Source organism: Ursus arctos, unplaced genomic scaffold, assembly GCF_023065955.2.
Source record: "Ursus arctos isolate Adak ecotype North America unplaced genomic scaffold, UrsArc2.0 scaffold_8, whole genome shotgun sequence".
Lineage (NCBI taxonomy): Eukaryota > Metazoa > Chordata > Mammalia > Carnivora > Ursidae > Ursus > Ursus arctos.
In genome coordinates this window covers 61,777,796-61,805,052 of record NW_026623100.1, presented here as the reverse complement: position 1 = coordinate 61,805,052, position 27,257 = coordinate 61,777,796, and the positions used below count along the sequence as shown (strand labels likewise).

The 27,257-nt window shown below is 40.6% G+C and overlaps 1 protein-coding gene across 9 annotated transcripts in view; it reads left to right on the top strand.

Moving 5' to 3' along the window:
* The window catches only part of LCLAT1 (lysocardiolipin acyltransferase 1), a 185,987-nt gene extending 159,462 nt beyond the window's left edge, over positions 1-26,525 (top strand). For all 9 annotated transcript variants that reach the window (XM_026478317.4, XM_048222546.2, XM_048222547.2 and 6 more), the window contains one exon: positions 22,507-26,525. In XM_026478317.4, the coding sequence (XP_026334102.2) occupies positions 22,507-23,009 (503 nt within the window). In that variant the 3' untranslated portion in view covers positions 23,010-26,525. The remainder of the gene's footprint in view (positions 1-22,506) is intronic.
* The last annotated feature ends 732 nt before the right edge of the window (positions 26,526-27,257 follow it).

Below are 27,257 nucleotides of genomic sequence, written 5' to 3'. Positions count from 1 at the left end.
CACTCCCCCTGCTTGTGTTCCCTCTGTCGCTGGCTGTCTCTCTCTGTCAAATAAATAAATAAAATCTTTTAAAAAAAGAGAGAGAGAGAGAGAGAGAAATGAGAGAGGAGAATTGAAGACAGGGAGTATAGACCACAAGAAGCTTAGCTGTGTAGGCAAGCAGAGAAATGAGTGGTAGCTGGGAGGAAATGTGCATCGAGTGAATGATGGGAGAAATTATGAGCTTGTTAATAAGCAAGACAGGAATGACTGATTAAAGGGGAAATTGATGATGTAGGAGAGAGGGGAATTTGCTGGAGCAGTATCATCAAGTAGACAAGAAAGGATAAGATCAAGCATATAGGGGAAGGGATTGGCCCTAAACACAGGTGTCATCATCCATACAAAGAAAAGAAGGCAAAGTAAAATAATGGAGGTTTGATAGAAAAGCAAAGGCATTAAATATTCAAATCTGGGAAGATAGAACACAGAATGGTCTACGGAAACAAGTATGATTGCCAAGCAGTACTGGGGGCCTGCTTCTGACCAATAATCAGTAATCTACCAAGGACTTTCTTCCACTAGTCTCCTTTCCCAGCCAAAAAACCAAGTAAAATAACGCCCACCAAAACATTGACCTGTCTGATAGGCTTGAGTGAATTTCTGGGCGAAGTGAGAGGCAGCAAACTCAAAAACCTTCAGCAGCCAGAGAGGTTACAGAAATGGGTGAAGCGAAAGGAGATAAAACTTTAGGAACTGGGCATCCCAGTTCCATTTCATTTATTTGCTTTGTGGAGGTACAGTGGAAAATTTTTATCAGGGAAAGAATGGTAAATTATATATCAGGGGCACAAAATCAGATTACTTTCTGGCTAGGTCTGAAAGACATTGAATGGTTAAGACTTCTTGAAATCTACTCATGACAAAATATACCCAGTCATTGATCACTGTTGTAAAGGACTGAAAAGAGACCTTCCCTGTGTAGTCGAGGAGGGAAGGGCGCTCGCTACAGAGCAGGAGCCTTCTTCACAGTCTGCCCAGGCCCAGCCTCATCCACAGCCACTGTGCAAGAGTCCTCGAAGCTGTGCAAGGTCATTTTGACACAGGTGTCACACTGTGTGCATAGCCAAGAGAGAACGCTGCTATTGAGTTGCTGTAGGATGCGAAGGGACTTGTTTTGGGTGGTGGAGGAGGGAGTATTTGGGAGGGGGGAAGGTTACAGGGGCTATGTTAAACTAGTCTCCAAATGTTTTATAAGTTTCCGTGTCATAGTATTAAAAGCAGAAGTATATCCTCCGAACTCTGAGCTGTTAAGCAGATCAGATGCTATCCTGTTACTATACTATTGAAGGGTACAAGGGTGTGTGTGAGTGTGTGTGTTTCATTTGATAAACCTGCTGTTGTGGCAATCTAATGAATTAGATCTATCTGCTTCTAAAATATTGATTTCAAGACACATTGTCTTCCATTCGTCTTGTTATCGTTATTCTTTTCTTTGTCAATCCTAATTGAATTATCTGCGACTTTTTCAGAGGCATGTTGATTTGATCTTTTTCCTTTCTAGATAGGAGCAAGAAAACGTGTTGGGTATTATTTGTGGACCTGAAATTAGGGTGGTAGAAATTTTAAAATGTCAGGTTGCACTTAGAGTAATCTTTTAATTAGGAAATTATATCTTGTTTTAGCCAGGAAAGGAAAAATGGTACACAACACTAATGCAAAGCATATGGATATGTTAATGTTCATTTGAACGAATAGGAAAATATTCTGCTTCCAACAAAGTGCTAATACCAAAAAAAAGTCATTAAAAAATAGTGCATCAGAATAAATTTTGGATGTGTTTCAAACTTTAAATACTTTGTTTTCTAACATTTTGGCTAGGATCCAACTAGCCTAAATAAAACTCTGTTTAGACTTTAGCAGATATTAAAATTTATGATATGTTATCACTTTTAAGTGTTTTTTTAGGGCAGGTATTTGAGCAGTTTTAAAAAATAACAGCTTTTAGAGGCACAATTTACTTGCTGTAAAATGCAAGTACATTTTAAATGTACAATTACATGTATTAGATAAATGCAGAGTCACATAACTACCATTATAATGTCACATTTGAGAACATTCCATCACCCTCAAAAGTTCTTTCATATGCCCTCCCTCCCTTTACAGTCAGACATCTCCCCTGAACCCCAGTTGCTGGAAACTGCTTATCTGCTTTCTGTCACTGTTTTGGCCTTTTCTAGATTTTTATATAAGTGGAATTAAGTAGTATGTAGTCTCCTTGTCTGGCTTTTTTCCCTTGGCATTTAACAATTTATTCCTTTTTATGACTGAATGGTACTCTGCTGTATGGAATATACCACAATTTGTTTACCCATTCATGGACTGATAGACATTGGGGGGTTGCTTCCAGTTTTAGAATATTATGTATAAAATTTCTATGAACATTTGTGTATAAGAATTTGTGTGGGCTTATGTTTCCTTGGGTAGAAACATAGGAGTGTGATCGTTAGGCCACTGCCAAACTCTCTTTCAAAGTGGCTGTGCTCTCCATTCCCATCAGGGGTACTGGAGAGTTCCAGTTGTTTGGCACCCTCACCAAAGCCTCAGCACCAAAGCCTTCTTAATTCTGGCCATTTCTAATAAATGTGCAGTGATGTCTTACTGTGGTTGTAGTTTGTATTTCCCTAATAACTGAAGATGTTTAAGTAACTTTTCTTAGACTTATTTGCCTTTCATGTATCTTCTTTGGAGATTTGTCAAATCCAGTCTTTTTACCCATTCTTAAAAACTGGATTGTCTTCTTGTTGAGTTGTAAGAGTTCTTTATATATACTGGATATAAGTCCTTTCATATATATAGTCTTTAGGTATTTTTCTCCCAGTCTGTGACTTGCCTTTTCATTTTCTTAAGGTTGTCTTATGGAAGGCCAAAGTGTTTAATTTTGATGAAGCACAGTTTCTCCATTTTTAAATTTTGGGGTTTTGTGGTTTTTTTTTTTTATTTTTTAACCTAAGAAATTGTTACCTAACCCAAGTCACAGTGATTTTCTATGTTTTCTTGAAGAAATTTTATAGTTTTAGCTTTTACAATTAGGCTTGTGATGCATTTTGAGTCAATTTTTGCATATGGTGTCAGGTAAGCATCAGATTTTTTTGCATGTAGATACCACTTGTTCCAGCACCATTTCTTGAAAAGACCATCTTTTCCCCATTGAGTCACCCATGCAACTTTGTTGAAAATGAAATTGACAATTTAAGTGTGACGCTGTTCTGGACTCTGCTCTTGCACTGATCTGTCCATCTAGCCCTCTTCCAGTAGCTCACTGAACCATTACAGTTGAGTCCCAACGTCAGTTAGTGGAAGGCTCCAGCTTTGTTCTTCCTTTTCAAAATTGTTTTGTTTTTCTAGTTCTTTTGCATATCTTTGTAACATTTAGAATCAATTCTTAATTTATACACAGCATACTAGGTGTTTTGATTAAGGTTACTTTGACTCTATAGGTCAGTTTGGAGGAGAAACATTATCTTAAGAATATTGAATCTTCCAATCTGTGAACATGGTATATCTCCCCAATTACTTAGGTCTTTTTAATTTCTATTAGCAATGTTTTATAGTTTGCAGTCTTGAACCTATTTTGTTAAGCTTATTTCCAAGTGTTTCATATTTTTGATATTATAAATGGCTGTCTATATAATTTGAATTTCCAGTGTTCATTGCCACTATGGACAAATAATTTTTTATATTGAACTTGTATCCTGCCACTTTGCTAAATCCACTTATTCTAGTGCCTTTTTTGTAGATTCCTAAAGATATTCTACAGTCTTTTATATTGCCTATGAATAAAGACAGTTTTACTTTTTCCTTTTCAAGGTATATGCCTTTTCCTTTTGGCCTCTTGCAGTGATTAAGACCTCTAATACCACATGTGTAATAAGTGCTATCATATGAAAGAAGTACAGATATATACCTACGTAGTGTTGTTTTAGATATGTGGAATTGAGAGACCAGGAATATCCTACCTAATAACTTGGGTTAATTTTTCAAACACCTCTGCTTACCTAACCCATTGTTGAGCCTCTCTTTGCTGGTGAACTTCTAGCTAGGTCTAAGAAAACAAGTGAGAACCACTGGTTTTTATCATACATTAAGACTTTAGGTCTTTACATACTACTTATAAACACTGGAATGTAAAAAAGCCAGACCCCGATAATAAGTATAGCCTCAGCTGAGTGAATACTGGTGTTGGAAAGTAGTAATATGTTAGTCTACCACATGGCTCTAAGACTCAGGCCTCAGTTTTCTCCTTAGCCTGAGGGTGCAGACCAGCAGAAGTTCAGTGCCCCCTGCTATAATCAGGAAGCCTCTATTAGTGTCTGCATTCTCACTCAAGTTCAGCACCTCCCCAATCCCCGTTACCCCACTGATGCAAATTTCTACAAATAGGAAACTTAAGTGTTCTACTACTAATAAAAAGGACTTTTCTCATGCACTTCTTTAAAAAATTCCTGTTCTTTTCCTGATAAATGAAGGAATTGGAATTGACTGAGAAACTAGGCTGAATTAGAGGTCAGGCAGGCCTCTCTCTGCAGTCTAGCCAGGTTCATAACTGCCTCACTGGGTCAGATGCAGTGAGAAATGATTTTCTTTGGTAAACTTAGGAGCCATCAGAGTTTTCAGGCAAAGTTGCAATGTTGGCAGAGCTGGTGTTTGCCTTCTTCCCTTTAAAATTCTTTCTGCCCAATCCCAGTCGTTTTGTGCCCACTCACTGTCCCCTAATTATCTGAAATCATATCCATCAAGATCTTTCCCCAGTGCCCCAAAGGAGGAGTAAACTCTTTTCAGTACCCTAATCAAATCTCCTATAGGGACACAACTTAGGGCAGTTACTGTTATAAGAAAGTCACTGTGTAATGTGAATTAGAGCAAACTGTTTCACCTAAGGAAATTTAAAAATAACTGCAATAGACAACATTCATTGATCACTTGCTAAGGATGACCTCAAATAGTCCTTTATGTTTCCAAGGCCACATGTTTAACAAGGAGTGTAATTAGACGAAGAACCCACAGTCTTACCTGATTCTAGAACCCAGCTTTTAAACACAATTCCCCATAGCCGCCTCTGCTTAGAACCATCGCTATAACCCAGTGCTTTCCAGAGTGTGGTCCTCCAACCCTCTCCATCAGATCAGACTCTCCTGGGGTGCCTGTTAAAATGTGGATTTCTTGATCTCACCCATACATGCTAAATAAGAATCATTGGGAATGAAGCCCAGGACTCTTCATTTTCACCTAGTTCCCCAGGTGCTGCTTAGACCACTGAAGGTGGAGAACCACTGCCATAGCCTCTCTTCCTCGACTAAGGAACACATCTCTGCAGTTTGTAGCAACTGCCATAAATTTTTAACTCTGCATTCTCCATAGGAACCTGCAGTCAACCTCTTCAGATAAATTTAGGAAACAGAGTCTTCCTTTTCCATGCAGCTGTTTCTAACAGGTGACTTCGCTCTTTATTCTCAAAATGCTACTTCATAACTCAGAACTCCAGTGAAACTTTAGCGAAGATTTTTCTCTTCCCCAAAATGCAGGCTTAAAAAAAAAGAAAAAGAAAAAACAAGGACACCGGGCTGGCTCAGGCGGGGAAGCGTATGACTCTTGATCTGGGGATCACTGGGTGTATAGGTTACTTAAATAAAAATAAAACCTTAAAAGAAAAAATAATCCTTGACATTTGATATTTCTTAATGTATACGATATTCGTTTCCTAGGCTGCCATTAATAAAATCACAAACTCAGTAGCTTAAAAAAAACCTGAAGCTTTACTCTCTCACAGTTGTGGAGACTGGAAGCCCGAATCAAGTGTTGGCAGGGCCACCCCTGTCCCAGAGCTCTCCAGGACAGTCCTTCCTTGCGTCTGCCAGCTTTCTTCGTGCCGCCTGGTGTTCCTTGGCCTGTGGCTACATGAGTCCATCTTTGCCCCATCTTCACGGGAAAATCTTCTCCGTATTTCTGTGTGTCCTTTTCTAAGGACATTCCCATTGGATAGAAGTCTCACCTGAATCCAGTATGATCTCATCTCAGTCCTTAATTACATTTACCAGATGCCAAGACCCTATTTCCAAATACAGTTACGTTTGAAGTTCTGGTGGATGAGAGTTTTCAGGGAGACGCTATTCATCCTTTGCTTCCCTAATATATTGTTATTCTCCTAGTTTAAATTTCAGAATTGGTAGCTATTTATACAGATGCTGACTCTCCTTATAAATTTTATTTTTATTGAAGTATAGTTGACACACAATGTTACGTCAGTTTCAGGTGTAAACAGCAGTGAGTTGACAGCTCTCTACCTTATGCTGTGCTCACCACAAGCGTAGCTACCATCTGTCATACAATTCTTTTACGATACCACCGACTATATTCCCCATGCTGCACCTTTTATTCCCATGACTTGATTTCATACCTGGAAGTCTGTATCGTCCAATTCCCTTCACCCATTTTGGCAATCCTCCATCCCTCTCCCCTCCAATCGCTAGTTCTGTATTTATGGGTCTGTTTCTTCTTGTTTTCTTTCTTTATTCATTTGTTTTTTGTTTTTTAGATTCCACATAAAAGTGAAATCGTATATTTGTCTTTGTCTGACTTATTTCACTTAGCATAATACATTCTAGGTCCATCCATGTTATCATGAATTGGCAAGATCTCATTTTTTATGGCTGAATAATACTCCATTATGTATATAAATACACTACATCTTTATTCATTCAGCTATCCATGGACACTTAGGTTGTTTCCCTATCTTAGCTCTTGTATACAATACTGCAGTAAACATAGAGATGCATATAACCTTTTGAATTAGTGTTTTCACATTCTCTGGGTAAATATCCAGTAGTGGAATTACTGGATCATATGATATTTCTATTTTTGATTTTTTGAGGAACCTTCATACTGTTTTCCACAGTGGCTGCACCAATTTATGTTCCCACCAGAGCATGAGGGTTCCTTCTTCTCTACATCCTCGCTAACACTTGTTCTTGCTTCTGTTTTTGATTTTAGCCATTCCCACAGGTGTGAGGTGATATCTCACTGTAGTTTTGACTTGCATTTCCCAGGTGATGAGTGTGTTTATAACTGACTTTAAACAGAAAGTTATTATTCCAATGACTGTTTTTTGCTGATTCATAGGAATTGATCCTAAGGTGGAAACCTCTTTCTCCCTCTACTTCCTGTCTCCTAATGACTGTTTCCGAAGAAAGCATCTGCTCCTTAATAGTCGGTTTCCTTATTGGCCCCTAGTCCTGATTCCACCCCTGTGCTGCTCAAATGTAATAGAGTTATTTACTAAACAACTGGGCTTGATTATCAGCCCTGACCTCCCCTTTCTGATGAAACTTGACAAAGTTTACTAGAAAGTAAATTCACCCTTATACCCCTAGTCTTCATTGATGCTTTGGAGAGTATTGCTTTGAGAATTTGGTCAACACTAAGGAAGTTCTGGTTGAAGTTTGGGGAATATTTAGAAGAATCTTTGATCCTCACATCTCAGGCAAAGAATACAGAGAAAGAACATTGTTACATGGAATATTCCCTTCCCCAAACAGCACTTGATTCTAGTAGACTCCATGGGATGCAAGCAAATGAGTTTTCTGCCTGGCAGAGCACATAGTAGGCCACAGTTATTCAAATCCAAGAATGTAAGTCTACAGGTATATGGTACCTATGGTACCTATGGTATTCTGATCATTTAAAAAGGCATAGAGTACTTGGGTTAGTGTCCAATTCTGTGTAACGTTACCGTCTGTCTTTGAGCTTTATCCACATATAATTAAAGAAAGAAAGAGAAGTACAGAAAGGAAGACAACATGCCAAAAGGAAATTTAACCTCTTTTGGGCAGAAGTATCAAAATGGTATACAATGTTGTTATCAGTAGGTCAGCTTTCTTCTTTGAAACACATCCTTTTGAATTACATAAAATCTATTTACTTTTTCTTATTTTGTTTTAAATTTCAAAAGATACTCCATATACCGTATAAGAATAGAGCTTACTGTTCTTTTGCCATCTTGGAAGAACCTGAGACTTTGGTCCTTTGGGTGAGTTACACACAGCCTGATTCTTTATGCTCTCGGTAGAAAAGAGGTTACAGTCCTGTCAGCTTATCCCTGTATCCCAGTAGCAACACCCTTTGTACAAGTGAGGAACTGGGCATACAGAAGACCTGTAGTTGAGAATTCATCTTTTGAAGTTTTGAGTATTCCCCATTTTTTTTTTTTTTTTGAGGAGAGGGAGGGGCAGAAGGAGAGAGTGAGAATCCTAAGCAGGCTCCATGCCTAGCACAGAGCCCGACACAGGGCTCGATCTCACAACCCTAAGATCATGACCTGAGCTGTGAAACCAAGAGTCGGACACTTAACCAATTATGCCACCCAGGTGCTCCAAGTATTCCCCATATTGATCCATTTTCTTCACCACCGCCACCACCTTGCTTTATACTTTACCTTGCAGGACTTGTTAAAACAAAGTACAAAGACAAGAAAGAACAAATTATGACTACTTCTACTAAAAAGCACAAGGCCATAAAATACATTCCTTGGTGGGATATTTAATTTGGTCATTTGGGAGAACACAGTATGAGCAGGCCGTGGTGGAATGAGGAAGCAGGAAACGGCCTTCAAAATAGGCAGAGGCATATAGCCCCGTGCGCAGAAATCTCTGCCCACGTGCCTCCCATCGACCCGAGGGCCTTGTGCATTCATAAGCCCCTACTGTGGAGCGCATGCAGCTGCGGTTGGACCGCTCCTGGTTGATCAGGGAAGCCTTGTTTTACTGAGAATCCCTAAACCTTAGTCAAACTGAAGTCAGGCTCACTGAATGAGAATTCAGAGTCCTAAGGGATTAAAAACAAGGTAATTTAGTTCTTGGATCATCTAAGGAGAAGGTGTGGCACACGCCTAAGGCGGTTTCGCCGCACCTTCTGACCACCCAGGGTGGCTCCCAACGCAAAGCCCAGGGCCAGGGCAAGACAGAACTCACCTGCGACCAGAGACCTTCACCTTCCACTCTATTTCTCTTGCTCTTGAAGACAGCTTGCCCTACACCCCATTAATAATACCCCATCCTCAGCCAAACTTACTTTTTCTTTCAGAGGAGAAAAGGATGAAATTGCAGAGAAAACTCTGTTCTATGCAAAATTACCTACACAATAAAGATAGAGGGAGAGTTGTAACATTAGCCTTTGCTTTGTGGGCATTTTTTTTTTTTCAAGTTGAGCTGTATTGTTATTAGCGTAAGTTTTTAAAGATTTACAAGATTGTAACTTAGATACTCACTGTAGTTTCGATAGCTGCCACAGAGTGAGTGGCAGGGCCTAGCCTGTGATTGGCTGGATTAGTCAATTGAACTTATTCCAGGAGTGCATAACAGAATTTTACTTAAGATCCAATTTGGTGTAGAGTTGTGCACGTGCTGACACTTTGGATCTTTTAATCTGTTACTGATTCATGCCCCGTGGTTTTGGAACATCTACACGAATTTGTTGAGTTCAGCGATGACAAATCATATTGTTATTGCTCTTGTTTTTCCCCATTGCATTTTGAATGTCTTCTCTCAACATTTTAGCACGTATTTTTCTTTTGAAGAATAATGAACAGAGTATGAATTTTTCAAAGAATAGGCAAAATAAGTTCATGTCATCAGTAACACAATCTACAGATGCACAAGTGGCAGTCATGCTATACTACCAAGCACAGTACTTTTGCACGTGCATACGCTACTATAGTTTGTGTGTACATAGTATGCAGATCTACGAAGTTTTACGTATCGATTCACATCATTCTTTTAATCTCGTCTATATTTATGATTTTGGTTCCTTTACTATCTAGAATCTTAAATACGCATGCTCTCTTTTTCCCTTAATCACATTCATAGAATTTAGCATTTTATTGATCTCATCAAATAACTAGCTTTTGTACTTATTTATTTTCACTATTTCTTAGTTTTGTTTCATTAATTACTGCTTTTTATCTGTAATAATTTTTTCCCCTATATTTCCCTTTGGATTCTCTCCCCCACCCCTCTGGCGCCATTTCCAAGGTAGTAATTTCTTCTTTTTCGTTTTTCCTCTTTAATAAGGAAGCATACATTATTGAGTATAGCCTTCACTCTATCGCATTGATTTCCATTTTTCATTCTTTTAAGAGTAGTTCATAATTTTCTTATTGATTTCACCTTTCATCAAGGGTTATCTAAAAGTATTCTGCTAAAGGGGGATATATATATGTTTTTATGGGATTTTGATGTGAGAATGTGGTTATAGTAGCTCAACTTTTACAAAATGTGTCTAAATCTTGTCATCAATAATCAAATATTTATTAGTGTTCCATGGATACTACCCCCCTCTAAAATATTTTTGAAAGACATATAGATCTATATAATCTTATTAAATCACATTTATCAGTATTCAATTCTTTTATGTAATTGAGTTTTATTCCTGTTGACCTGTTATGAAAGGCACAGAAGCCTACAGTATAATTTTAAATTCTCTTTGCATTTCTCCTATTTTTCCTTTTAATAATATCTAGGACTTTGGTTCGTACAGATGTTTGACTAATATTTTCTTTAACAAAGAAAAAGTTTGATCTAATCCATAGATGCTGAAAAGATATTTGATGAACTTTAAGCCACTAATAGAAATTAACTAATAAAATAGACTACTGTTTTACCAAAACTCAACAGTAAGGATCTCCTACTCAAGCCCTAAAGCCACCATCCTTTTTATTAGAAGTAAATGCTAGTGAAAGCACTAAGACTACCTTAAAGAGGAGAAAATTGAACATAAAGCTTTTTTGCTGCTGATAGAAAATCTAAAAATTCAAAAAGAATGTAGTAAAAAAGAAACCAAATTTAATAAGAAAATGTGTTAAGATGGCTACATATAAATGTACAGCAAACAGATTTTTCTCTACTGAAGCAGTGATTGCCTAAAAGCAGAAGAATACATATCCCATTCACAATAATGGCAAAAATTCTTAAATTATTTAGGAATAAATTTTAAAAGGAAGTCACAGAAGCTGTGTGAAGAAAACTGAAATCTTACTGAAATACATAAAATAAGACTTGAGCAAATGGAAAAGCATACTTTTTTCTTAGAGGAAAAGACAATATAAAAGTGTTCTTCCAAAGTTATAATGTAAATAGAATGCAAATGTAATTTCAGGATAAGTTGGGGGAGTGGTTATTTTAGAATTGAATTAAATGCTCAAGTTTATTTTGCAAAAATATTTGCCAGCAGGAGTCAAGTATAGAATGAAAAAGAAAACAGGCAGATTTTCGTTACCAGATATAAGTCACTAAGGACATCAGTATGGTCTTGGAGCAGGAATCAACACAGATAAGTGGAGCAGAAGGGAGAAGGGAAACCAGATGTTTACATATTTGAGAATTTAATGTATGACCGAGTTGGTATTTCAAAATTGGAGAAAAGAGGAGTCATTTTTTTTTTTTTTTTGCTTTTGTACTTTCTCAAAAATCTGGTTTTTTTTTAATGATTTTTTATTATATTATGTTAGTCACCATACAGTACATCCCCGGTTTCCGATGTAAGGCTCGATGATTCATTAGTTGTGTATAACACCCAGTGCACCATGCAATACGTGCCCTCCTTACTACCCATCACCGGTCTATCCCATTCCCCCACCCCCCTCCCCTCTGAGGCCCTCAGTTTGTTTCTCATAGTCCATAGTCTCTCATGTTTCATTCCCCCTTCTGATTACCCCCTCTTTCTTTATCCCTTTCTTCCCCTACCGATCATCCTAGTTCTTATGTTCCATAGATGAGAGAAATCATATGATAGTTGTCTTTCTCTGCTTGACTTATTTCACTTAGCATTATCTCCTTCAGTGCCGTCCATGTTGCAGCAAATGTTGAGAACTCGTTCTTTCTGATAGCTGAGTAATATTCCATTGTATATATGGACCACAACTTCTTAATCCAGTCATCTGTTAAAGGGCATCTCGGCTCCTTCCACAATTTAGCTATTGTGGACATATGAACACTGGGGTGCATATGGCCCTTCTCCACTACGTCTGTATCTTTGGGGTAAACACCCAGTAGTGCAATGGCTGGATCATAGGGTAGCTCAATTTTTAACTTTTTAAGGGACCTCCACACTGTTCTCCGGAGTGGCTGTACCAACTTGCATTCCCACCAACAATGTAGGAGGGATCCCCTTTCTCCACATCCTCTCCAACAATTGTTGTTTCTTGCCTTGTCTATTTTTGCCATTCTAACTGGCATAAGGTGGTATCTCAGTGTGGTTTTGATTTGAATTTCCTTGATGGCTAATGATTTTGAACATTTTTTCATGTGTCTGTTAGCCATTTGTATGTCTTCATTGGAAAAGTGTCTGTTCATATCTTCTGCCCATTTTTTGATTTGTTTATTTGTTTCTCGTGTATTGAGTTTGAGAAGTTCTTTGTAGATCTTGGATACCAGTCCTTTATCTGTAGCGTCATTTGCAAATATATACTCCCATTCCGTGGGCTGCCTCTTAGTTTTTCTGACTGTTTCCTTGGCTGTGCAGAAACTTTTAATCTTGATGAAGTCCCATAAATTCATTTTATCTTTTGTTTCGAAGAGGAGTCATTTAATAAAGGATGCTAGAAAAACTGACCTCTACTGAAAGAAAATTAAATTATAAGATTAAATGGAAAAGTGTTTTTCATCTTGCAGAACAATAAAAAAATATACATACAATATAGAGGCAGGGGGAGATAAAAAGAGGCATCCAAAAGCTATAATAGAAAAAGAAATGAACTTGTATAGACGCATAGATGCGTGAGCGTGCGCACACATACATGTATTGGAAAGGATGCCGTAAATATAGGCAGTAGATCATGGATTTGTAAACATATTTGTAAACATATGATAAAGGAGCTTTGTGCAAATTGACTTTTAAAAAGAGACAAACAGCATTAGGGACCGGATAGAAGAAATGAAGCTGCTTTCCCAGAGCAGCAAATCCAACAAAATCAACTCACTGTGGCCGGGGAACAGTAGTGACCAGCTGATAAAATCACTGCGAAAGATTTGTAACATATGGTAGGGGGTAGAGTTCTTACAAACAGATAAAAAACTAAATTTTCAAAACAGGCGAGGCAGTCTACCAGTATATACTTCCAGTGGACTTGTTTAGTTAATCAAGACCTTTTGTAAACAAACATGGTCTACTTCGGCAACTTCATAAAAATTATAACACCAAGCATTAGTAAGTGTGAAAGGATAGCCCTGTCATGCATTTCTTGTGTTTAAATTGAACATTCCACAGTGCAGTGTCCTTTACGTAGTCAAAGTCTGTTAAGGTGTTCATATCTTTGATGCAGCAATTCAATTTATTGGAATTTATCCTAGAAAAATCTTCATCGTTAGTTACAAATAGATCAATTTAAATGTTGTTTATGTGGAAACAAATATCTCAAAACAAAGGAATTTTTAAAATTTCTCTAGAAGCAAATATTACGCATCCACAAAGTGACATTTTAGAAAATCTTTGACGGCATGTATAGAAAGATGCATAAAAAATAAGGTATAAAAGCGTACGTACGTACGTATAATGTGGTCCAGTTTGTTAAAAGTTCACAGATCTCTTTTTCAAGACATGTTTTATATGCGTACGTGTGTATATGTGTGAGTCTGGCCTCAACAAGTATATGCTGTTCTGGTCTTGCCTTGATGATCTAGTAATACACCAATATTGTAAACTGTGGAAAATGCCAACATGCTTTCATTCTATCTAAAAACTTATTTTGAAGACTCAGAGAATCAGCGCCCGTCAGAAGAGAGATCTTTAGAACTGAAAAGATCCGTGCATTTATACAAAACTCCAAAAGTTCGACAGATTTAGGATAGGAATGTGAAAATAATGTCCCTGAAATTACCTGTGAGAACCAGATTCAGGTTGGATAAGCAAGACTTTTCACAAATATACCATTTTTAGTTTCACCTTTGCAGCTGAGAGTTGATTTTCAAGCACAGGGTGGTTCTTTCTTAGACAAAGAGGAGGTACTAATTTTGGCTTTTATTTTTTATTTTTTATTTTTTTTAAAGATTTTATTTATTCATTCGACAGAGATAGAGACAGCCAGCGAGAGAGGGAACACAAGCAGGGGGAGTGGGAGAGGAAGAAGCAGGCTCATAGAGGAAGAGCCTGATGTGGGGCTCGATCCCACAACGCCAGGATCACGCCCTGAGCCGAAGGCAGACGCTTAACCGCTGTGCCACCCAGGCGCCCCCTAATTTTGGCTTTTAAAAAAATAAAAGCAAGATGGGGCAGGAGGCCAACAGTCCTAGAGCACAGATCATCACCTTCTGATTCTGACTGCCGTCAAAGGATTAATATCTACACTTAGCTGAAAATGTCTAAGGATGAGTTGGTAGGGGTGGAGAGAAATGTGTATTAGGTGGTGAATTAGGGCCTGCCCCTAGAGCCAAGGCCAGTCTCCTCAACGCTTTGCTTCTGTGCTATGGGGGAGGCATGAGTGCAGTCAGAGCATAAACCACCAGGTGTGCCACAGCAGACTTGGAGTCTCCTCCAGAGGAGGAGCAAGTCCAGAGACAGAAGGAAGGTCAAGAGTAGCAGCCTGAACCTCAGCTCCGTACAGGCGCTCTAGGAGATCACCCACCCAGAGGAATAAGAACAAGCATCAGAGCCCATACCGTGTGCCAGGCACTTCTCCGAGCATTTTACAACCCTTCTCCTAGTTGGCCCTCACAAAACCCTAGGAGGGTCGGTAGTGTTATACCTGCGTTTATAGTTGAGGCTTACGGTGAACATGCTACAGTCAGAGAGCTGACGCCGGGCAGGACCAGAAGCAGCCTGTCTGTACTTTTCATTTCTTAAGTACTCAACTTATACAGAAGGACAAATGAATAATGTTCTCAGTAGGAAGCAGTTTTTCCCTAAGAAAATGGTTCTGAGTTCTATTAACAGCTAATTTGAAGTGGTTCATGCATGCCCTTTTATTTTGAAGCTGAAACGGGTCTTATTTATTGGTATTTTTTTGTCTAAATGTATCTTAATCTGTCCATTCCGAACCATTCTTCAAAGTGTACTGGCTAGTGCCAGTTTGTCATGCTTATTATTAGCCGTGTACTAGTATAGGTCAGTGTTAAAGTGACAGGGTGGGTGATTGTTGAGTTACTAAATCCAACTTTTATCATCTTGGGGTAATTTTTTTTTTTAATCTGGAAAATAGTGCACAAATCCAGCAGCCTCAGCATTTTCTTTTAACACAAATGCATCTTAGATGGCAAGCTACTTTATTTAAAACCCTCCAAAATAGGGGCACCTGAGTGGCTCAGCCGTTAAGCATCTGCCTTCGGCTCAGGTCGTGATCCCAGGGTCCTGGGATCGAGCCTCGCATCGTGCTCCCTACTCAGCGGGAAGCCTGCTTCTCCCTCTCACGCTCCCTTGCTTGTGTTCCCTCTCTTGCTGTCTCTGTCAAATAAATAAATAAATAAAATCTTAAAATAAAAAAAAAACCTCTCCAATATGTAGATTTATGGATTTAGATCTAATAGAAAATAGGCTTATGTGTATTTTTAATTTTTTTAAAGTATTAAAGTTGAAACCCAAAATAAATTGTATTTTTGTATATTCTGCAGATGTTTTATTGTAGAATGGGGAAAGAAAATAATAGAGTTGATAACTGAAATTTAAGACCACTTTGGTTGAAAAAGAAAAAGTTTGTGTTTCTGTTACTCTGCCACTGAACTATATAATTCGATGTGTGTTCTTTAGCAGCTGTGGACAAACCAGGATTTCTTCATGCAGTTCTTTCCTTTGAAACATACAAATGCGTAAAGAATTGGTTATCTCCCACTCCCAGTGAGCTTTTCATATTGAATAGGACTCTTGTAATAATCATGGGCTCAACTTGATGTGCTTGGAGACATTCCCTTCTGCATATTGCATTTGTAAATTCCAGTTATATCTTTTAAGTCTCTGCTGGTTACTTAAACCTGACGGAAGTATTAAAAATTCCCTTAGTCTCAGTCTTAGACTAAAAATTAAGATGTGAAATAGTGTTTGTCCTGTTCTTCCAGGGGGAAAAAGGAAACATCTATGGGCCCACACGAGTGTGATTGTTCTAACATAGTTGTAGCTTAACACAATAATAATAAAGTTTGAAACTTTCCAGAAGGCACAGAATCGGGAACAGATCATTTTCTAAGCACCATATAGGCAGATGACAGGTGGCTAGATAGCATCTAGATTTGTAATCTCAACTATCTAAAAAGCAATGAGATTTTTAAAAAATGGCTTTTACTGATGGCAGCCATCTTACTTTGCATGTTTAAAAGGATGTTGTTTTCATACCAAGACTATAATCCTTTTTCCTTGAAGGAACTTCTCTTTTCTTATTCTATTATTGCATTTTAGCCCTCCTTCAAACTGGTAAGTGAAATAAAGGCACATTTCAGTTTCTGACTATCCATTTCATTACTGTCACGTAGGAATGAAGCAAGCCCTGCTCACCCTTACCTGTTACCTTCTAAGAGGAAACTAACTTATCCTTTAGGAACGGCTCCTCTAGGCTCGAGGCCATGGGGCCAGGAGGTCTTGAGAAGGTGATGTGAAAAGTAAGCTCCTCTATTAGCAATAAAGGGTTCTGTGTGGCTTTGGGTTGTCTGGAGACAAGAAACTAATATAAAGTACAAAGTATCAAGATACCTCAGGGCATAAAAGCCTTTGTCCCTTTCTTCCTTTCTTGCTCTGGCTTGAATGCATTTCTGAGTTTCTCCGATGCTTAAGGATCCCGTACAGCTCAGGGCAATGAGCAACAAAGTGTAAGCTGTCTCTTCTTCCCCCTCCCCAGTTCTTCCTTCCTCACTTCATTGCTTTCAGTTTCACACATTACAGTGTTGCCCTTGTTTGTAATATAAATAGTATTTTAGTTATGTTGAGTTCTGTCAGTCCAAAGTTCTGAATTCAAAAAAAAAACAATTTATTTGAAAATTTTTGGACTATTGCCTTTTTGTAAGGTGACACCCCACCACCCAAGATTGTTGTAATTTTTTCAAAACCAAGAATCGATAGCACACAAGTTAAAAAAAAAAATTAAAAAATCCTATGCAGTAGGTAGATCTCATTAATGAATATAGAAGTTATAGTCATGCTAACATTAAGAACTTTCTTTTTGCCCAGCACTATGCAAAGAGCTTTATGCATATTAGTTCACTGTGTTATGACAACCTCCTGTAGGAGGCTTTATAATTCCCACCTGTATTTTTAGGTGAGAGGCTATCAGACCGTAATAATATCAGTCAGGCAAGCATTTCTGGAACCTGTTTTAAGTGCAGGGCACTGTGCTAGGTACTAACAATCTAAAGCAGAGACATGGTCCTTGCCCTTTCAGGTACTTATGATGCCCTGGGAGATTGGGTTTCCGTGAGCTTCCAGTAATAGAGGACGGGATGGCAGATGAGTGCCCAAATAAGCACACGGAACATGTGTCCTGAGCATGTCAGGGGGCAAGATCACTCTGGGCCTGGTTACTTGAAGAAGGCTCTTCTTAGAATGCAATCTCCTTGAGACTGGAGGTAGACTTTGTGTTTTTGTTTTTTTAAAGATTTTATTTATTTATTTGACAGACAGCCAGCGAGAGAGGGAACACAAGCAGGGGGAGTGGGAGAGGAAGAAGCAGGCTCATAGCGGAGGAGCCTGATGTGGGGCTCCATCCCATAACGCCAGGATCACGCCCTGAGCCGAAGGCAGACGCTTAACGACTGCGCCACCCAGGCGCCCCTGGAGGTAGACTTTGAAGAGAGTGGAGAGAAGAGATTTCAGGGAAACAGGCTGTGTATTTAAAGCAGAGGGAATATTCTTGGCAGTTTTGTGAAGTAACAATTTGAATAGTTGCCTTGTGTAGAAGGCATGAGGTCCCTTTTTGGCGTCATCGGGGCTCAGGCAGATAACACCCTGGACAGTATAGAGAGGGCATGTGAATGCAGCCCCCGCACCTTGCAAATACCGTGCTGGCATCAGCGGGCTAATGCGAGCTAAAGTTAGAGGGACAGGTTAGAACCCAACGTGCTGGTATTGTGATTCAGTAATCAATGTTAGCAGCTAACATTTATTGAGTACTTATGTATCAGACCCTATTTTGTTTTTTATGTATTATCTCATTTAATGCTCACAACAACCCCGTGAGGTGGTTTGTAGATACAGGAACCAAGCAGGCGACAGAGACAAGTCAGTCAGTCAGAGGCAGAACCTAGGATTTGAACACGGGCAGTCTGCTTCCACAGGCCTCCATGCTCCACACAGCAGTGTTTCTGGAATTTTTCACTTAGGAACATTTCTGTAAGTGGTACTGACATAGTCTCAAAACTTGCCGTTTATAGCCTGAACAGACCCATGTTCGCACCCACACCCTTCCCTATGGGCTGTCCAGCAGGAAGTAGAAAGCGAAAGCAGTTTGGTTTCTTCCTAGTCCAGCTCTAGCCGTTTTGATAGTTCATGAACGTTAAGAACCACTGCGGAAGAAGCTGGCGCACGAGAGCAGCTGCTGGGGAGGAGCTGTGTGCCGTGGTGTGGCGTGACCGAGGAGGATGGTGGTGCGAGCTGCCGGGGAGGGGAGCGGTCCCAGGCTGGGGGCCAGCAGCCCTTTCGGAGAGGGGTCCAGGTGGAAGGTGAAGCAGAAATGATGACTGCCAGGGAATTCTGAAAGTAAATGAACCGGGCACTCAGTTCCAAATAGGAGGCTAAGCGGCATGACAGGAGGCAGGAAGTGACATTTCCTCCACTGTGAGACAAAGTGGACTCCCTGCTGGAGTCAGAGAGGTCCAGCCTTGCCTGTTTTCGAGGCCTTCGGATCCATCCCCACCACAGCCGTCCTACACGGACCTTTCGTCCACCTCCACTCATGTGGACAATGCTCAGCGTCCCAGTGAGGCTGTCCCTTCAACTCTGAACCTAAGCCTTGTTGACAGTGGTATTTTCATTTTTCAGACCACAGTCCTTATCAAGGGCTGATTATAAGACAGTTATGAAACCAAATTGAAACCTGGATTGAAGTAAATCACAGAGTAAAGGAGACAGACAGTTTACATTTACAGAAGACTTAAAGAATCATTAAAAAAGGAGCACAGCCAGCCTAACCAAAAAGGCAGAGGATCTGTACTCTGAAAGCTGTAGAACACTTATGAAAGAAATTGAGGAAGACACAAATAGAAAAACCTTCCATGCTCACGGATTCAAAGAGCAAATATTGTGAAAATGTCTATGCTACCCAGAGCAGTCCACATATTCAACGCAATCCCTATTAAAATACCATCAACGTTTTTCGCAAAGCGGGAACAAACCTAAAATTTGTATGGAACCAGAAAAGACCTCAAATAGCCAAAGGAATGTTGAAAAAGAAAACCAAAGCTGGGGGCATCACAATTCTGGACTTCAAGCTGTGTTACAAAGCTGTAATCATCAAGACAGTATGGTATTGGTACAAAAACAGACATATAGATCAACAGAACAGAATAGAAAACCCAGAAATGGACCCTCAACTCCATGGTCAACTAATCTTTGACAAAGTAGGAAAGAATATCCAATGGGGAAAAGACAGTCTCTTGAACAAATGGTGTTGGGAAAATTGGACAGCCACAAGCAGAGGAATGAAACTAGACCACTTTCTTACACCATACACAAAAATAAACTCAAAATGGATGAAAGATCTAAATGTGAGACAGGAATCCATCAAAATCCTAGGGGAAAACACAGGCAGCAACCTCTGTGACCTCGGCCACAGCAACTTCTTGGTAGACACATTCTTCAAAGGCAAGGGAAACAAAAGCAAAAATGAACTGTTGGGACTTCATCAAGATAAAAAGCTTTTTACACAGCAAAGGAAACAGTCGACAAAGCTAAAAGACAACCAACAGAATGGAAGACGATGTTTGCAAATATTTTATCAAATAAAGGGTTAGTATCTAAAATCTATAAAGAACTTATCAAACTCAGCACCCCAAACCAAAAAAAATCCAGTCAAGAAATAGGCAGAAGACATGAACAGACATTTCTCCAAGGAAGACATCCAAATGGCCACAGACACTCGAAAAAAATGTTCAACATCACTTGTCATCAGGGAAATACAGATCAAAACCACAATGAGATACCACCTCACACCTGTCAGAATGGCTAAAATGAACAACACAGGAAACAGCAGGAGTTGGCGAGGATGCGGAGAAAGGGGAACCCTCTTACACTGCTGGTGGGAATGCAAGCTGGTGCAGCCACTCTGGAAAACAGTGTGGAGCTTCCTCAAAAAGTTAAAAATAGAACTACCCTACAACCCAGCAGTTGCACTACTAGGTATTTATCCAAAGGATACGAACATAGTGATTCGAAGGGGCACATGCACCCCAATGTTTATAGCAGCAATGTCCCCAACAGCCAAGCTATGGAAAGAGCCCGGATGTCCATCGACAGATGAATGGATAAAGAAGATGTGGTGTGGATATCCAATGGGATATTACTCAAGCATCAAAAGAATGAGATCTTGCCATTTGCCACGACATGGATGGAACTAGAGGGTATTATGCTAAATGAAATAAGTCAAAGAAAGACAAATATATGATTTCACTCATATGTGGAATTAAGAAAGGGAAGGAAAAATAAAATAAAAACAGAGAGGAAGGCAAACCATAAGAGACCCTTAACTCTAGGAAACAAACTGAGGGTTGCTGGAAGGGAGGTGGGTAATGGACATTAAGGAGGGCACTTGTTACACTGAGCACTGGGTGTTACATGCAACTGATGAATCTTTAAATTCTCCCTCTGAAACTAATAATGCACTATATATTAATTAAATCGAATTTAAAAGTTTTTTTTTAAAAAAAGGAGCACAACCTGTAATAGTGTCAGTGGGAAGGGAATATATGGGGGAGATAAGGTGGGGAAGTGGCTTTGTGCCTTAATATCGAGGTAAAATCTAAACAGAGACGCACAGGTCTTAAGTGCACAGTTTGATGTAATCTACACCCTAACCAAGGTCTAGGATGTTGCTGCCACCCAGAACACTTCTCGTGCTCCTTCTCCAGCAGTTCTCCCACCCACGGCGACCACTGTTTCAATTTCTGTCCCCGCAGATTAATTTTGCCTGCATCATATAGTTCTGCAACAAATCGCACATCACAGGCTGCATGAGGAGAGTGTGGTAATGGCAGAAAGCAGCCTTCAACTGGGTGGTCCTCATGTTGCCTTAAAGATCGAACAGTCCACTTACATTTCGAATCTGAAAGACAGCGCCGTCCACTCAGTACCCTGAGCCATAAAACTTGAGCTCATTCATTCCACTCTATCCTCCCATATCCAGTTAATGGCTCTACCATGTCGGTTCTCCCTTGTAATTTTTTTGGACCTGTCACTTCCTTCTGCCCCTCCCTCACCTTCATTTCTTGCCTTGTCATGATCTTCAAATTACTCCTACTACCTCCCTTTCCCCTAGTCCTCTCCAGACCATTCTGGTCACCGCCCCCAAGGTAATCCTTGCTAAAATGAAACACACTCTGGTCCCTTCTCGAAATCATTCCATGGTTCTCCACCACTTAAGGTGCTTCTCTGTCACTCACAGAATGGAGTTCAAATTTTCAAGTTGGACGGTGAAGGCCTTTGCCAGATGGGAGCCTGCAGCGTACTTCTGTTCCCTCAGCCCCACTTGCTCTCTGCAGGACATTCACTCTGCACCTGCGCCGCCTGCCTAGCCGGGCCCCTCCCCTCTTACCTATCCACTTACCTGTGCCTTATTTAGGGCACTGGGCATGCCTCTCTCCCGGATTCTCTTATGAACTCTTAAGCAAGGTTAGAGACCAGGTTTTATCCATATATCTCCAGCATCTGGCCTGTGACCTCGCTGAAAACACTTAATGCCAAAGTAATTAATCAGAGATTGCTAAGGATGATGGTATACTGGGTCAGGGTCTTACTTGGACTTCAAGTGGACATGTTTTTAAAAATTTTTTTTTTTAAATCACAGAAAAACAAAACAAAACAAAATCATACAGAAGTTTTCATGTGTGTCTGACCACTTTTGTAAGTCTGAGTTTTTCTTTCCAATAGCTGTTATAGTAATAACGGGCTAAAGGTGAGAAAGTTTGTGTCTTACTTGGAGAGAAGGTCTCTTAATAAGAGGTGACTCCCGCTGGTATTAAAGGGCCAGTCCTGGGCTTTTATTTCTATCTCAAACCTGACTTAATGTGCTTATCCATTTAGTCCTAGAATGGCAGGTTACTGTTTCCATAAATGAAGATAATTTCTTTCTAAAGGTCTTTGTGGTAATTAGCAAGTGGATGAAAAGCTAAAAATGGCAAATATTGACCCAAATGCCTAGGAACGCCAGTATGTATCGCCCTTGCTTGTTCACCGTGGCTCACTCTGTCCTGACTTTTTCCTGTTTTTGGTTCTGCCTTGTTGTTTGAATCAGCCTTACTGTCCCCCATTGATCATGACTCAGTCTGTATTTTTATCTTTTCCAAAACCTAGGAAAGAACCTCGATGCTGTCCATGACATCACAGTGGCGTACCCTCACAACATGCCTCAGACAGAGAAGCACCTCCTCCTCGGGGACTTCCCCAAGGAGATCCACTTCCACGTGCGCCGGTACCCAGTAGACACCCTCCCCGAGTCCAGGGAGGGCCTCCAGCTCTGGTGCCACAAGCGCTGGGAGGAAAAGGAAGAGAGGCTGCGCTCCTTCTATGAGGGGGAGAAGAATTTTCACTTCACCGGGCAGACTGTAATTCCACCTTGCAAGTCTGAGCTCAGGGTCCTTGTGCTCAAAGTTCTGTCCATACTTTACTGGACCCTGTTCAGCCCTGCAATGTGCCTCCTCATATATCTGTACAGTCTTGTTCGGTGGTATTTTATAATCACCGTGGTTATCTTTGTGCTACTAGAGAGAATATTTGGTGGACTGGAGATCGTTGAACTTGCATGTTACCGGTTTTTTCACAAACAGCCACATTTAAATGTAAAGAAAAATGAGTGAGATCATAAAGTTTGCAGTGTAACAGCCAAGGCGATATTTTGGAAATGTGTCAATCCTTTGTAAATGGAGATGCATTTTTGCATGACTATGTAAAATATTTCTACTACCATCATTATTTGTTCAAGATATTTTGCACTTAGTTTTGTGGGAAAATATTGCTACACACATGATTTTTTTTTTTAAATCTCTGAATGTAATTTCAATACGCGTAGCAGGGAGCGATCACTATAAAATAAGTCGGGCCAGAGTATTCCTAAGCCACCACTGGGCTGTTAGTGGACAAGGGACACACAAGATTTTCCTAGAGGCCCAATCCTATTTCCTAACAAACTCCCCAGACAAGAGGCAGATCTGGGGCTCGAGCACGGGCTCAGATCAAGTGCTGGCACTTGACTGTGGAGGTGAGAGCCCTTCCTCCCGGCTCCCCCCCCCAGCACTGTCCCCAGGCTCATTTCTTTGCCAGTCACACCATTGCATCCTTCCTTCAGGCCAGATGTCGGAAATCCCTCGTCCTTCAACCAACCATTTTGATAGAAAGCCCTTCATTATTCATAAAACCTTGGCATTTAGCCTTGCACTCACCTAGACATCAGAAGACCACCTTCTAACCATGGATAGTAAGACCTAGACATTTCTCAGGGAGCAACCACAGGCTCTCCACTTGGAAACCTTAGTTTGGATTTGTACAGATAGGACTAAAGACCGTTTCGTTCGCTTCTACTTACTGTTGCGTGCTCCGAGCTGGTCTCCTTGCGCTCATCGGCACGGGTAGCTTTCTCTGTACGACATCAGGTCACTTACCTTTCTAAAGGAATGCGTGGAAGGTTCTGTTACTGCAGACAGAAACTCTTGAAGTTGTGTCTTTTGAAATATTTCTTTAAAACCTGCCCAAAAAAGGAAGGTTATTGTATTTTCTGTACGTGCACGGGTATCTAACATCTGCGTTAAAGCAACAGCGCTTACAGCCACGGCGGTCATGGCTCAGCCTCAATTATTCAGCCCTCGCAGCCTTGACAGATTTTACTCTTCAAACCAACATAACAGGAAAATGAACCCCCTTTTAATGGTAATGAGGGCTCTTGCTCTCTTTAGTCCCAGGCCTCCTATTTTAGTACTAAAATTTAAATCCACTTTCAACCAATTGTTTGCCTAAATATTCCTGGCTTTTGGAGTCATGGAAAATCCAGCAAACCAACAGCACCAGTCTCGTCCTGAGGCAGAGGAAGCGCGTGGTGTTTCCGCCCTGCTGGAGCTGTGCACTCACTGCTGTTTTTGTCACATAATGGGGACGCTGGTCAGAGCCGCAGAAAACGTGAGGCAATTAAAAGTCTTGAGCTGTCCGCAAGCCTGTCCGCTCTCCTCCCGCCTTCGGCCGGCCTCTAAAGCTGCTGCTTTACGCGCCCTTTTGGCGGGAGTGCCTTTTCCTTAATTACAACCCACTTTTGCTCAACGGTGACTTTCACCCAACAATTGAAACGTGCACTGCCGTGAAAGGTGAGCCCGTTGTGAGTCGAACTTACAGAGGACAGGGTCCAGGGTGCGCACAGAACACCGCTGACACATCACTCGTCGGAGGAGGACTAACGAGTGTGAGCGCTCGCAGACACACACCCGCCCGTATTTAACCCCTCCCCGCAGGCCGCCTTCACTCTTGCCAGGAGCGACTAATTAGTTATTATGCAATCGGCTCCAGACCCAGCTGTTGAATCCCGTGGTTTTTAAGGTGTTTTCCTGTTTTTTCCCTCCTGAATAGAAGAGGTTTCTAATTTGTTTCTCTCAGACCTCCTTTTGGTTATATTTGGAAACACAGAGAGTTTTACAGCCAGCCCCGCATTTGTCCTGGGCAAAAGAGAAAAGCCGTCTTCTACCCCACACGTGTTTATACTGTAGCCCGCCCAGCCGCCCGCCCTCCGGCGTCTCGGCTCCTCGTTCACGGTGTAAGCTCCGTAGGATGGCGTGAAACCTGTACAAGAGGAAAGCTCTTTTCTTTCCTTCTTTAAAAAATGTTTTCTGTGGATCATGAAAGACAGGTTAAAGATAACATGCACACTCTGTTTTACCTACCCGAAATTCATAGGCACCCAAACTGGGGAATGCAGACATTGTACCTGCTTTTGCTTTCAGGATCAGAAAGGATAACTTCAAAGAGAAAAAAGGTGCTTCTGTTTGTTTTGTTTCCTGGTTTTGTTTTTTGGGGTCTTGTGTTTTTGCAGTAAGTTTTCTTTTAAAGTCGTAATTCTTTATGTTCCTACATATTGGCCTTTTTCTTTTAAGATTTTTTAAAGAAATATTCAGCAGATGATTTGGAACTTAGAGCTTTGTAAAATTGGTAACAAAATGTCAAGTAGAAATTAATTTAACTTTAATGTTGTGATCAGCCTCAGGAATGACCCCTCCACACCTTCCCACCTCATCACTGTGGACTCAGAGCAGCTGCTTGTCCTGCGTCTGGACTCACACTTCCCACCGAATGCTCTTCCGGCCCTTTGAAGACCAACTCAGGGGGCTGTGAACCGTTTACAGTACTGTCTATCCAACTGCTCAGTCTTCACCGTTCGGAAATGTTTTAAACAAAGCAAATGTGGTTTGTATGGGACGTTAATGGGAACCATTATACTTAACATAGGAAACTACGAGGAAGGGCGCTGATGAGGTTACAGATTCTCCCACCAGAAAGCTCTGATGAGTCTGAAGTCACTGTGCAAATCAGTAGGCGAACATGGTAAAGGACTGGACGAAGATGTTAAACAGAGCCCGTAATTTCAAATTACTATTAAAATCCTTCCTTGTTTGTAACACTGCCGACACACAGATTAGGGAGAAATACCAGCTTCCACTCGCGTCACTCTGACATTAGTTACTTCTCGGCACCACGTTGGGAGCTGGACGTTGGTGGCCAAGACCGAATTCTGCAGAAAGGGTGACGTGCCCATTGCACCTTGCCTGCAGGCTCTGGGCCCGACCTCGACGCCCCTGTGCACTTTTATAATAGAGACTCTAATGGAGGGAGCCTGTTGGTATTAAATTGTTTACATTTCTTTCTATAAATAATGTGCTTTCAGTGCCTTAGTTATAAGTCCCTTTCTTTTTCTCATTCCAAGAATTCTACAGTGTGTTTCTTAGGTAAAAATCTCTTTGCTACTCACTGGGAGGAAAACGGTTTGTAAACACTGGTCACTGTGGTAAGCACTACTTTGTGGGGACATCTGGAGAGGAGAGCTTGATGCTGAGGTAGGCTTTGCCTTAGAGCTGTTATTTATGCTGTAGGAAACAAACACGGTCTTGTCACGCGATGAGCTTCAGGTTGGAGACGGCCCAAAAGTTTTCTTGTACCGACCTTAAGCTTTTATTTCAGAAGAGAATCTTGGTTTTGGTAATTTATTTTTTAAAAGATTATGTACAAAATAAGTTTTAAAAATAACTCACAGAATGGCCTTAGTTTTCAATGTCCACTAGTATGTTTACGAGTTGTGTTATCTGTAATTTACACCCCAGAATAAAGTGGAATGAATCAGATCGAGTTTGCCCATGTATCCTATTTCTCATTTTGCTGGAATGACTGCGTGCTATTGTGTTTTCCCACATTGTTACAGCCTTATAGTATGTAGTATTAAGGAAGAGCTCATCAGTTAGGACTCTTTCATAGATGTTTTTAAAAAAACAAATGCCCACACAAAAAGGGAATATACTGCTTCCATGATTGAGAAACTCTAGGGGCCACAGTTGAATTCAGGCCTCAGTGAATGTCATCAGAATTTGGTTTTCTTCCACTTCTGTCAATTCAGCCCTGAGGGCAATTTGGTCATTTCACACATGTGGGGTTGTAATGGCAAATACCAGCCCCACCAGCTGTAAGAGGTAAATGGGACTCTATGCATCCCCCATCACTGTCAGGGAGTATGTAACTGTGAAAGCAAAGTTTGACAAATGCATGAAAATGTGCTTAGCAAATACACCAGCCCCCCTCCCCCCCCACAGGCATGCACAGGAAAATCATGGAACTGAAGGGTAACAGAATATGCCACCCCAAAATATGACTAGTTAAGCGTGTGCCACCCAAAATAGGCCGCTTTGCTACACTGATGGTTTTGAGGCACTTGAAAAGCAGCAAATGGGGGGAAAGGCTGTTTATGAAGTGTCCGCATCTGCCTGAAGACCAGTTCTCCAAAAAGACTCAATGGCCGTACTATGCTAAGTGAAATAAGTCAATCAGAGAAAAACAATTATCATATGAGCTCACTGATATAT